Source organism: Mauremys reevesii, linkage group 10 (assembly GCF_016161935.1).
Source record: "Mauremys reevesii isolate NIE-2019 linkage group 10, ASM1616193v1, whole genome shotgun sequence".
Taxonomy (NCBI): domain Eukaryota; kingdom Metazoa; phylum Chordata; order Testudines; family Geoemydidae; genus Mauremys; species Mauremys reevesii.
In genome coordinates this window covers 34,629,500-34,642,702 of record NC_052632.1, presented here as the reverse complement: position 1 = coordinate 34,642,702, position 13,203 = coordinate 34,629,500, and the positions used below count along the sequence as shown (strand labels likewise).

Here is a 13,203-nt window from a genome sequence, read left to right as displayed (position 1 = left end):
TACCATTCTCCAAATGCTCACTGTTAATATGGTTTGGTGGTTCCCTAAATAGGAAGAAGGTTAACACCAGCTGGGCTGGGCCTCACTTACTTCCCTTTGGACTGCCCTCCCGCCATTGCCTAGCAGGCAGCGGGGGACTGAATTTTGACTCTTTCCTTACCCTCCCTCAGTCCCTGCTGCCCTCTCTTATGTGTCCAGCACACAGTTACTCCATAAATTCTTCTCAGTATCACTCAGCATTACTTTTACCTTTGCAAAGCAAGATCTGCATTGAAAAATTGCTTTGGCCCCTATAGATTAGCTTCTTTGACCATCACTGGCCTATGATTAAAGAAAAAAGCATTGATGTCCATGGAAATTAGGGATGTCAGAAAAGAAGAAACAGAACAGGTATTTACCAGCTGGAAGAGAGGGCGATACAGCCAACTACTAACTACAGTCATTAGAGTGGCAGCTGCTTGGCTCAGCCAAATTTAAAGAACCAGCTGAGAAAGTCATGCAGGGGAAAAAGCTATGGCAAGAACCTCCACCCCCATCCCCATCCCCACCCCCATCCCCAACCCACAGTGAGGAGAGCTGACAGTCATGAGGAAGGCACTCCATTGGTGTGCTCCCCTCTCGGCCTGGAGAGAGAGTTCTTTGCTGGAGCAAGATCCTAGGCCTGAGAATTATTCCTGAAATTAAAAAGAAAAGCTCTCAGCAAACAAGCCCTTAAACATCATCCGCCCCCCAGCTGCTTTCCACCTCCCTTCATTTCCTCCCTATACCTGGAGGTGTGTTAACGGACCACTTCACCTTGAATCGTCCCTTGAAATATGTGGTAACTACTTATGCCAAACAATCTGTTCCACCTTCTATTTAGCTGTCACGTTCTGAGTTAGTTTCCCAGACCTGAAGAAGAGCTCAGTGAAAGCTTGAAAGCTTGTCTTTCTCATGAACAGAAGTTGATCCAATAAAAGACATTACCGCACCCACCTTATCTCTCTAATATCCTGGGACCAACACAGCTGTTACAACACTGCATACCAAGAAAAACCCTAGCAATTAAAAAAAAATCAGAACATTTGATGCCCACAGGAATTTGCAACAGTCTCTTTTTAAATTCCAAGGAGAGGCGCCAGTGAGCTTTCAAGCCACTATCTTTGCTAGAGCTGGGCCTCAGCCAGAACCTCAAACCCAACCCCTCTCCCTCAATGTCTGGTTTCAGAAGAATCAGTCTGGAATTGCTGCATCCTTCCCTTCCCTTTTGAATTTGGTACCAAGATTTGATTTTCCTGACCCAAGATGGCAGGATTCTTGCAAGCACAGCTGTTCTCAGGAGAGTTCAGTGCTGTTAAACCCAAACTAGTTTAACCTTAAACTTGAGCTCTTGGCCTAACCGTGGTCACTGTACCTTATGTCAGTCTCTGGGCCCCAATCTTGCAAACACTTATGCATTTGCTTAATTTTCCTACTGTGAGTAGTGCCATTGATTTCAAAGTAGGGGAGCAAGTCTACTACTGCCTTCACAGAGCACTCCCATCAGTAAGCTGAAAGTGAAGCTAAAGTAGATGAAATGCAAAGTCAGGATGAAGAAGTAAATACTTCCACTCGTGCCTGCAGGATTGGGGCTCTCCTCACTACAAAGCCTCAAACAGGTACAAATTTTTACCTGTGTCCATTAATTAACTGTGCAGCTGAAGAAGAGTTTTGTGTAAGCTTGAAAGCTTGTCTCTTGCACCCATAGAAGCTGGTTCAATAAAAGATATTACCTCACCCACCTTTTGGCAGTTTCGGTCTCTTGGGCTCAGTTTACTGCTAATTTGAGTGTCTCTAATGTCAATATCCATTTCAGCACAGTTCAGTTATAAGATTTTTATTAATTAAACCTGTTTCAATGGCTTGGCATAAAGATTCATCTCCTGTACAGGAGCTGATTGGAAAAACTCTTAGCATTATCCAATTACTGGGCTCATTTATGCATCCACTAATGGCTTCTTGCCTACCCTTGTTGCCCGATGAATCGATGATGACTTGCCTACTGTAACTACATCTATTTTGTCTACGATTTATTTTGTCTTTCCAGTGCTCTCTGTTTATGACAATATGAACAGCTGAAAAAGGGGCAGCACAGCGTTGCTAATGGGATCTCCATGGTGCAGAACTGTTCTCCAGGGTCCTGCCGTCTGCCTTATACAAGGATTTTATACATTGGAAGATTGGAGCTGTCTGTATTTCCCATGCTTGTGCAATCCTAGCAGCTGAGCTTGTCGCCAGCAGTCTCTGTTGATGAGCAGTAATTCATAACGCCATGGGGAGCACATTCACGCTATTTCTAGCTGCTGCTTTCTTTTTCTTTAAAGGTGAGTGGTCCTTGACTTTTTTTTTAAAAGGAGGGGGAAGGAGGAGGACGGGATATAGCTTTGTACAATTGTTTCTAATTGGTGTGGACTTAGGTTCAGCACTAATAAGTGGCATGCTGCAGGATTAGTATGAATCCCAGCTTCTTTTGTTAAACAATTTTTAAATCTTGCCGTGACAAATAGCAGCCCTGATTTGGCATGCCAAATGGGTCCCATGCTCCCACAAAGCCATTTAAATGTTAATCAAAGAGTTGAAAAACTTCAATATGGTTTTAAGGTTTAGCTCACAGTGGCTATGTGCTCTCAAGTGCTGGGGCATCAGCAGAAATAGGTGATGCCAAACAGCTGCTTGAGATAGCCTTAAAGGTGGATCTGAACAGTGCACCTTATCTCTGCAGAGCAAAGATCTCTTTCTTGCTGTTACTGGTGCTCTGGGATGACAGCAACTTTAACCAGAATGTTGAAACACTGATTTATATATGTGTAGTTATTGTCTACAATGTGATGGATGCTGGATGTGTGGTAAACACAGAGATTTAATTCCCATGTTGTGGAAATGTAAATTAGTCAACAGCATTTGGGAAGGAGCTGGCAAAAGGCTGAATAGGAATCTTAAAACCCACCCTCATAAAGGACTCAGGCATATTTAATCCAGGGAAATCTTGACTTGCTAATAATTGTAGGTCAGATATCACTAAATGATTAGAGCAAGTCTACCGGCTAAAAAGTTAATTTTCCAGAAATAGGAAAATATAAAGCTATCTTTTTTAATCTGTTGTGTTGGTTTGAATGACTTTACTACCCTTGAAAAAAATAGCCTTCAAAATGAATAGAGAGTGGGGATGTTTGACTGTATGTGGTCTGACATCGTGCCATTCTCAGACTAGATATCAGCAGAACTTCTAGGATAGGTCAGAAGGTAGATATTTTGTTTGTGAAACTTTATAGATCAGTTATTGTGCATATGGTATTTCTGCTTCCCTTCTGTTTGCTGGATAATACTAATCTAGTATGACTGGGGGGAAAAAACCTTAAACATATCCTAGCAACTGCATGTAAATCTATATTCAGTCAGACTGTCATATTTTAAAAGATCGACAGACTGTGTAGCGATTCCAGATTTACACAAGTGTTGCTGAAAGCAGAATTTAGCCATAACTGTTAGTTTGTCTCACCAGCCATGTTTAAATATAAAATTATCCATAAATGGAGAAGAGATCTAATTTTTTAAATAAAAGGATTTGGGCATATCACATCCAAGTACCAGAAGAGAGTCTCTTTAAGACAAGGCCCCTAAATTCCAGGCAGGGTCTGCCTCCCACTGTGTTTATCTGTTGCCTATGAGAATGGAATCATAGTTTAGGGGACAGAAGATTCCCAGTTGTGCTTTGAGACCTTCAGTTTATAGCCATAAGGTACCACAGATAGCAAAACCAGCATCAAAAAGGGACAATTGCAAAGAGAATGAGTTCCCTTTGAAATGGTGAATCAATTTTTAATCCTTGTTTCCTTATTTATAATGAACAAGCTGTTAGCATCATTGCAACCATACTATAATGAGCCACGGTCTCCTGGGACAGTAAAATTTCCCAGGAACTGGTCATATTAGAAAATGTAGTTTTAGCTCCTCATGGGCCTAAGTTTGTAAGAATTTTTTTCCCTCTGACCCCACTCAACCCCAACTCCTTTTTGTAGTGTTGAGGGACAAGGTGAGCCAGGGAAAAGGGCTTTTTCAGCTCCAGTTTCTATGATGTTATTAAATTATCCTTTAAACTCCACTTGCGGAGACATATGAAAATCTCCATCTCCCATTACATTTATTCTTCTATTTTAACCTTAAATGAATGCCAAATTAACATCAGGCAGATTTAATGGCTGGTTATTTAATTTTGAAAGGAAACAGCGTTTGGTCGCATGAAGGTTCGTGGGTTGTTTCAAAATCCGAAGCCAACATGATCTCTTTTCAGGTTGCAGTTGTTCAGAAGCAGAGCACAGGCTGTTCGCAGCCTTGTTTGCCAACTACAATCAGTTTATCAGACCAGTGGAGAACGTGTCAGACCCTGCCATCATTCAGTTTGAGGTGTCCATGTCCCAGCTAGTGAAGGTGGTGAGTACTGGCTTCTTTCTTAACCTAGTAAGTGTTACAGGATTAGCCCAAAGAAAGGCCCACTCCTTTTTCAACATGGCTGTGTTTTTCAGGATGAAGTGAACCAGATAATGGAGACCAACTTGTGGCTGAAACATGTAAGTAAATATAATCCCAGCACTGATAATAGCAGCTCGGTTAATTTTTCTTTTAATGTCAATATGTGAGGTTTCTTGTTGCGTCCTTCACCCACAATTTGAGAAGCAATATGTTCTACTGACCAGGGTTTGTGTAATGTTCATTAGTATCAGCATTTAGCTAACTAGTATAAAAGTGACATTGCACATTATATTTATATAGCACTTTTCATCCAGACATCTCACAGCACTGTAGATAGGTGGGAAAGCATTATTATTGCAAAATTATAATTGGGTGAACTGAACAAAAAGGTTAAATAATTTGGAGAAGGTCCCATAGCAAGTCAAAAAACAGAATCCAGATCTGCTGATTCCATGCTCTAGCCATTCAACTACATTGGGTTCTTCCCTGTAACCATTAGGTCCCATGGTAGGACTCTAACCATTAGGTCATCCTGAATCCCCATATTTCCATTCAATCTCATTAATTAAAAATGTAAACTGCTAACATTAAAGATTTGTAAACAGGAATATATAGGTCAAAAGCAAGGAACACCAGCTACATAAACTGGCCTAGGAATATTTTGGAAGGAACAGAGGAGGAAAATCGTTAACATTTTGCTAAATACAAACTGTTTCTACTATGTAAGTGTAACTATTATGTAAAGTAAATAAAATGTCCCTCCAGTCATGAAAAACAGCACAACACCAAAATGCCTCAGTATTAGTAAACAAAAACTTAAATAAGCCAATGCTCAACGATACTGGGACATTCTTTCTAGCCAGCATTTGTATTGATTGACTTGCATTTAAGGAAAGGAAAGATTACAGCATCAGAGATGCTGGCCGGGTAGAGTACTATGCTGCTTTGGTGCAGAGATCTGGGTTGGTCACACTTACCTTAATCCATTGCTGACACCTAGTGGTAGGCTATTTATTTGCATTGAATAATTATGGAGCCTCCCCTGGTTAAAACCCACTAGATCAGCACAGGAGGCCAAGGAAACTCTGTGAAGCTCATCTTGTGGAGAGTAATTACACTGGCTACAGGGAACTTCATGTAGAGACAATGTAATTACCTATACAACAGCTTGTCCCAGACAACGGCATTAACACCCTGACTCTGAAAAAGAACCATGGCATTTTAATGACCAAATTGGCCAAGACAATGGTACCTGCCACTCTCCTTAAAATATGCTGGATTCTTTGTTCAGTACTGACTCGGTATGCAGTATGCAGTAGCCATGTCAGACCCAGGATATTGGAGACAAAAGGTGGGTGAGGTAATATCTTTTATTGGACCACTTCTTTTGGTGAGAAAGACAAGCTTTTCAGCTTACACAGAGCTCTTCTTCAGCTCTGAGAAACTTACTCAGACTATATCTACACTAGCACTTTTGTTGGTAAAACTTATGTGTATGAATAAAAAAACACCCCTGACCGACATAAGTTTCACCGACAGAAGTTCTGGTGTGGACAGCGCTATGTTGGCAGGAGAGCATCCCCCACCGACATAACTACCGCTGCTTGTTGGCGGTGGTTTAATTATGCCAGCGGGCATAGAGCGGCTACACAGGAGACTTTATGGCGGCACACCGCTGCAAGGTACATAACTTGGCTGTGTCTACACTGCGCACTGCTGTGTTGCTGTAAGGTACGCAGGGTAGTCGCTCTTTGTCGGCAGAAGAGAGCTCTCCTGACAACAAAATAAAACCACACCCAATGAGGGGCAGTAGCTTTGTCCGGGGGAGACGCTCTCCCGCCAACAAAGCAGTGTCCACACCGTCGCTTTTCATTGGTAAAACTTTTGTCGGTCACGGGTATGTTTTTTTTTTCACAGCGCCGACTGACAAAAGTTTTACCAACGAAAGTGCAGTGTAGACATAGCCTTAGCTTCCCAGAGATGAAGAAGAGCTCTGTGTAAACTTAAAAGTTTCTCTCTCACCAACAGAAGTTGGTCCAATAAAAGATATTACTTCATCCATATTGTGTCTCAGAGGGAACTGTGTCACCTATTGAATTATCATCACTGTTTCTTATAGTACTTAGGCATTCCTTTGATTTCTCCTATTCAAGCATTAACCAAGCCCTACCCTCCTGTGCTGCCTTAGCTGGAGGGATCTCGCAGGGAACTAGTTTACGATCTCAGAAATCTCTCTGGTTGCTCTAGAGATATTGTAAGATTGCTTTACCTTATGAGTTGGGATCATAGCATGAAAATAGCAGGAGCAATCACATTCTAATATAATTGGGGGCTGAGAGGAAGAGGAGGCAGCCTGGTCTAGTGTAAAGGGGCATGAGGAGACCTGAGATGTATTCCTAGCTCTGCAACTGACCTGCTGTGTGACTTTAGTCAAGTCACTTCACCTAATTGTGTCTGTTTCCCATGTCACCCTCGGTCTGTCTTGTCTATTTAAAATGTATTCTCTTTGGGATAGGAGATTCTCTCGTGTGTATACAGCACCTGGCACAATGGGTTCCTAATGTATGTGCTAATGAATACAAATAAATAGCATGTTCTTAAAAGGTGATACATCTAGTCATTAGAGCCTCTGAAAAAACAAACACCAACTTTATAAAAGTGACATTCCAGCAATTTGTTTTAATGGAAAGAATAGGCAGTAGTCCACAATTTCAGATGGGTCTTTTTGTAATTGTAATGCACTTTGGTTTCTTCCATGATTAGATCTGGAATGATTACAAACTTAAGTGGAATCCAGAGGAATATGGAGGTGCTGAGTTTATTCGAGTCCCATCTGATAGGATCTGGAAGCCAGACATTGTCTTATATAACAAGTAAGAATATGCCATATCAAGTGCCTTTACTCTTAATTTGTTTTGGTTTTGTATCATTAATTTAAAAAAAATGAATATTCACATGAATATTACAAAAGACCTAAGATTTTGATCAAACTCAGGTACTAACACACAGCGACTATGGTATGTATTGCAAACTGTTACTTCTCTAGTGGTAGAACTCCCCGCAATCACTGCTTCTTTTGAACATCAATACTTTTGGAGTCTGTTGAGCTAATAAGTATTAAAAATTCAAAACACACACATTTTAATAAGAGAAAGACAGGAAACTTCAGATTCTGCATCCCTGTGCTCCTTCTGCTTCCCAGTCTTTCTATAAATGTTTTCTGCACAATATGCAAGGCTGGCAGTAAGAAGGAGTACATAGTTCTGCTACACAACTTTTCTCTCATTTACAGATGAGAGAGTCTCCAGTAATTCTGACCTTTCATTGAAAGGGACTACTAGATCCAGACATTTTTGCAGTTAAAATTGCTACCCATCTGACATCAACACAGCATTAAGTATAACTATATAAAAGCCCCTCCTAGGTACACTCCTAGGACTTTTGCTTCCAATGAGTCAATAGGAGACCAAATGTATTACTGAGGTGATATGTTGATTATACACTATATAAGGAAGCTGGCCTCAGTGAAACATACTTGAAGTACTCTCCAATACAGGAGTTCCCAAACTGTGGTCTGTAGAGCACGCGCTGGTAGGTCCATGAAGAGCTGGCTGGTCATGTGATGCTGACTCCTTCTCTTCTACAGTTTGCTAATCACATAAATAGCTAAAAATGCTTCCCCAGTCTTACTTTTCCATGTAGACAACAGCTGAAATTGTGACTGTGAACAGGGTGGGGAGGTGGCCCTGCTCTGATCCATGCATCCGCAGTGACAAGCTGCAGCAGGAGCCCTGAATTCCTGCTTTCATAGAGGAGCGATACTGCAAGCTACTCTGGGGATGGAGAGAAGAGAGAGAGTGGACCAGGCACAGTAAGGAAGATCAGCTTGTCCATCACTTTGTTCTGACACAAAGGAGCTCATGTTTGCTGCCTTGGGTATGGATCATATTTAGCCAGGTTACAGGAGCAGAAAATACTACCATTTCAATCTTCAGCAGTTGTAAGTCCATGTAGCTCCACTGATGTCAATGGAACCACTCTTATTTACGCCAGCCATGGAGCTAGTACTACACATGCAATTCAGCACAGTTAATATTACTGCTGGAATGCTGAAGTGTGCATTTGCTGACTTCCAGTGCCTGAATCCAGAGTCACTGTATATAAGTATACCTATGTTCTTAACCTCTTATTATATGAAAGTAATTTAATTAGTTGAACTGCCTATCTTTTTTTTCCCACCCTGGTTTATTTTTGCAGTGCAGTTGGGGACTTCCAAGTTGATGACAAGACAAAGGCCTTATTGAAATACACAGGAGAAGTGACCTGGATACCTCCAGCTATTTTTAAAAGTTCATGTAAAATAGATGTAACCTACTTTCCATTTGACTACCAAAACTGCACCATGAAGTTTGGTTCCTGGTCTTACGATAAAGCTAAAATTGACTTAGTTTTAATTGGCTCTACAATGAACCTCAAAGACTACTGGGAGAGTGGAGAATGGGCTATTATTAAAGCTCCTGGATATAAACATGACATTAAGTACAACTGTTGTGAAGAGATATATCCAGATATCACCTATTCTCTTTATATTAGGCGCCTGCCTTTATTTTATACCATCAACATGATTATCCCATGTCTGTTGATTTCTTTCTTAACTGTCTTGGTGTTCTACTTGCCTTCAGACTGTGGTGAGAAGGTGACACTATGCATATCAGTCCTTTTATCCTTAACTGTATTTCTCCTAGTGATCACAGAGACCATCCCTTCTACCTCTTTGGTGATCCCACTTATTGGAGAATACCTCCTCTTCACCATGATATTTGTAACTCTTTCCATTGTCATTACTGTGTTTGTACTTAATGTACACTATAGAACACCCAAGACACACACGATGCCTGAGTGGGTGAAGACCATTTTCTTGAACTTACTTCCCAAGATCATGTTTATGACCAGGCCTGCCAGTGATGAAGAGAATAATCAGAAGCCAAAGCCACTTTACAGTGCTGAGCTCTCAGACTTAAATTGCTTCAGCAGCTCTGAAACCAAATGCTGCAAAGATGGCTTCATATGTCAAGATATAACATGCAGCTGTTGTCGGTATCAACGAATAAAGTTTTCTGACTTCAGTGGCAATCTTACAAGGAGTACAAGCTATGACTCGGTAGATGCTCTGCTTTCATTTTCAGCTTTGTCACCAGAAATGAGAGATGCCATTGAAAGTGTCAAATACATTGCAGAGAATATGAAAATGCAGAATGAAGCTAAAGAGGTAAGAACAATTTTCAGCATTAGTTACTGAGGCTAAAGGCACTTTTTACCATGAGTGTTGGAATGTGTTTTTTGTTTGTAGGAGTAAACATCCAGATGCCTTTCATAAAAACATTGCAGAACAATTCACAATTTCTTGATACAAATAACCCACATTGTTTACATTGTAGGTGTATGGGGCCATGAATCAACCAGTGGATTGAAATTCATATTGGGGAAACACGGTGTTGCACTGAACTCCTTTTACTGCCAATGCCAACCCATCTGCTAAAGTGGAATCTATTACATTAACTTTTTTGTGGGGGAGGAACAAGCAAAAGATTAGCAGTCAGAATGAGAGTTTGGGAAATCCTAGCACTGCAGTTAGCTCAGTGTGTACCCTTAGGCAAATCACCACTGCCATAAAATGCATATTTACTTCCCTGGCTCACAGAAGTAGTGAGGCTTTCCCAGGGGTGAAAGTAACTTAAAGGATTTACCAGTACACTGGAGTCCTCTGTGGGGGCGTGGCCTCAACCAGAAGAGGTGAGGCTTTCAATATTTAAAGGCCCTGGGGCTCTGGCTGTGGCTGGAAGCCCCAGGGCCTTTAAATCACCCTGAGCTACCAGCTGCAGAGGTAGCTGGGAGCCCCAGGGCTCAGGGGCGAATTAAAGAGCCTAGGGATCCAGCCGCTGCAGAGCTCCAGGCCCTTTAAACCACTGCGGGACCCCTGCTGATGCTACCCTGGGGTGGCAAGGCTCCGGCGGTGATTTAAAGGGCCCAGGGCTCTGGCCACTGAAAGGAACCCCAGGCCCTTTAAATCACCGCCGGAGCCCGGCCGCTGCTGTCCCGGGGCTCCAACAGCTGGGCCCAGTGCTCCTGCCACTGCGGGGAGCCCCAGGCCCTTTAAAGTTGCACTGAAGCCCTGCCACCCCTGGGGTAGCCGGAGCTCTGGCAGCGGGGCTCTGGCGGCACTTTAAAGGGCCCGGGGCTCTCTGCAGCAGCTGGAGCCCCTGGCCCTTTAAATCCCCACCCAAGCCCGGCTGCTGGAGCAAGGGCCCAGTGCTCTGGACACTGCGGGGAGCCCCGCGCCCTTTAAATTGCCACCGGAGCCCTGCTGCTGCTGGGGTAGCAGTGGCAGGGCTCAGGCAAGGATTTAAAGGGGCTGGAGCTTCGGCCGCTGCGGGAAGCCCCAGGCCCTTTAAAGTGCTGCCGGAGTTCCGGCAGCAGGGCTCGGGTGGCGCTTTAAAGGGCCCGGGGCTCCCAGCAGTGGCTGGAATTCTGGCCCCTTTAAATCCCCACCCAAGCCTGGCTGCCAGAGCTCCGGCGGGGATTTAAAGGGCACAGGGCTCCCTGCAGTGGCTGGAGCCCTGGGCCCTTTAAATCACCGCCAGGGAAGCTGGACCATACCAGTTTACTTTCACCTCTGGGCTTTCCCTGATAATAATACTCATGCTGAACTCCTTCTGTGGATAAATACAGAACAGTGAAGTTCAGGGCTCTCAATTTGGCATTTTTTTCAAGTGTTAAATTGACACAGTTTTTCTGTTTCAATAAGCCAGGGGAGCTTCTGATGGTTATTACTACTTCTCAGTCATACAGTGAGCAGATACAAGTAACTCATATGCAGCCACTCTACCATTATCTTTACCACTTGCAGGTCATGTTCAGCAAAGCACTCGAGCATCTGCTTAAATGAAGTTTGGGCCTATGTATTTTGTTGAATCTGGGCCTTATTCAGGACTGGTGTGTTCTGTGTGCTCTTTTGGTCTCCCTCAGCTTTAAAAATGATGGTTCTTTTCTAGAAAAATATATTTTCTACATCAAAAGTAAAATGCATTGTTCTCATTTTCATAACAGCATTCAAGAATGAAGTATGCACTTATGCTGTGGTCATCTAGGAAAGTTGAAGTAAAGATTGAAATGTATCAAGCTTATCTTTACTTAGGATACTTATTTAATATTTATTTCCAACATTAACTTAAAGTTATGCACTATTTAAAAGCCATTTATCATTTTATTTCTTGTTATAATCATTCAATGTAAAACCACTTCTGCTGGAAAGCATTTTTTCCAGTCTTGGTATATGAAGGAGAAAAGTTTTTACGTTATACATAAGCATCTCGCTTTCTAATACAGTATTAAAAACTGTAAGAAGTGTCAGGATAAGTTTTTAAAGTCATCAATATATGAATTAAGTTGCATCCACCCATGCACTTACCACTTAACAGGAACGGTGCGTTTCAATGGGACTTAGGTTCCTAGGTGCCCAAGTGACTTTTGAAAGTGCTCCCTCTGTAGAGTCTCTTTCACCTTCAAATTTCTGTGCCCACAGAAGAGGGGCCATATGTCCCCCTGTGTGTTTAGTGAAAGGGACAGTTCTATTATCTTAAAATAGTGTTACCAAGTTGGGATTAATTTAGAAAGATAGCTTCTGCAACTCATGCAAAGCAAGTTTCAGCCATAATGAATCAAACCAATGGGGGGGACGAAGAGATAGTAGTTAATTCTGCACTGTTTTTTGGCCTTACTACAGATGGATGAATTTCTGCTACCTCAAAAGCCAGGTTGGAAGTTGTGTTCTTATGAAAGAAGAAACATTCTGTACATGGAAGAGCTCCCATGTACATTTTTGCTGAACACAGAAAAGAGTTCTGATATTACCAACCCATTTACTGATCAGTAAACTTTACCTTTATCAGAACACGCCTGCTTCATGTCTTATTTGTCTGTGTTTATATTTTTCAGATTCAGGATGATTGGAAGTATGTTGCCATGGTAATTGATCGCATTTTTCTTTGGGTTTTTATTCTGGTATGTATTCTAGGAACAGCAGGATTGTTCTTACAACCATTGATGGCTGGAGATGAAATGTAGAAATTCAAAATACTCTGTTGTAACAAAGAAATTTGTTTGCTGACCAAACATGTTATGCTCTTTTTGTTACTTTAGCTGCTTTTGTATATACTGTTTTATTAGTAGAATAAAAGATGTCTCTAGGCTTATTAAGCTTCACCCACCAAAGCTTCATTATAAATGTGAAAAGCTTTAACTGATATTAAAATGTCATGACAGCCAATCTGAAGGTAATATTCTCAGGACTATTGCCAGATGTCCCTTACAAGAGCTGGAGAAAATGCAAGTAGCATATAAAAATTCACAGAAGTGTTTGTGAAACAGCATTTATGATATAGACATGTCCAACAGAAATTGGAAATCACAGCATTTCCACAGGAATGTTTAGAGGACTGATGGAAGGCTGAAGAATTTGGGTTACCTGACCTACTTCCAACACTCATGTCCAGTGCTACATCCTCCAGGATGGGACATGCTTCAGTACAATTCTTCTGGGAGCAAGATCACAGCTAGTGCCATAAAGCCACTCCAGTGCACAGCCATTTAGAAACTGTAGCTCTTGAATTGCTGTACTAATATGTAACTCGTTGGTATATGATGTACCCATTATTA

At 41.9% G+C, this 13,203-nt stretch overlaps 1 protein-coding gene across 1 annotated transcript; it reads left to right on the top strand.

The window, feature by feature from the left end:
* The first annotated feature begins 2,287 nt into the window (after positions 1-2,287).
* On the top strand, positions 2,288-12,612 carry CHRNA3 (cholinergic receptor nicotinic alpha 3 subunit). The gene is made up of 6 exons (XM_039492049.1): positions 2,288-2,342; positions 4,310-4,449; positions 4,542-4,586; positions 7,252-7,361; positions 8,746-9,757; positions 12,484-12,612. Exons 1-6 carry the CDS (start codon positions 2,291-2,293, stop codon positions 12,610-12,612), a joined length of 1,488 nt encoding a protein of 495 aa, XP_039347983.1. The 5' UTR covers positions 2,288-2,290.
* The last annotated feature ends 591 nt before the right edge of the window (positions 12,613-13,203 follow it).

Coding starts and splice junctions, on each gene's coding strand:
- CHRNA3 (XM_039492049.1), top strand. CDS start 2,291: ATGGGGAGCACATTCACGCTATTTCTAGCTGCTGCTTTCTTTTTCTTT. Junction 2,343..4,309: donor TGCTTTCTTTTTCTTTAAAG/GTGAGTGGTCCT, acceptor ATCTCTTTTCAG/GTTGCAGTTGTTCAGAAGCA. Junction 4,450..4,541: donor TGTCCCAGCTAGTGAAGGTG/GTGAGTACTGGC, acceptor TGTGTTTTTCAG/GATGAAGTGAACCAGATAAT.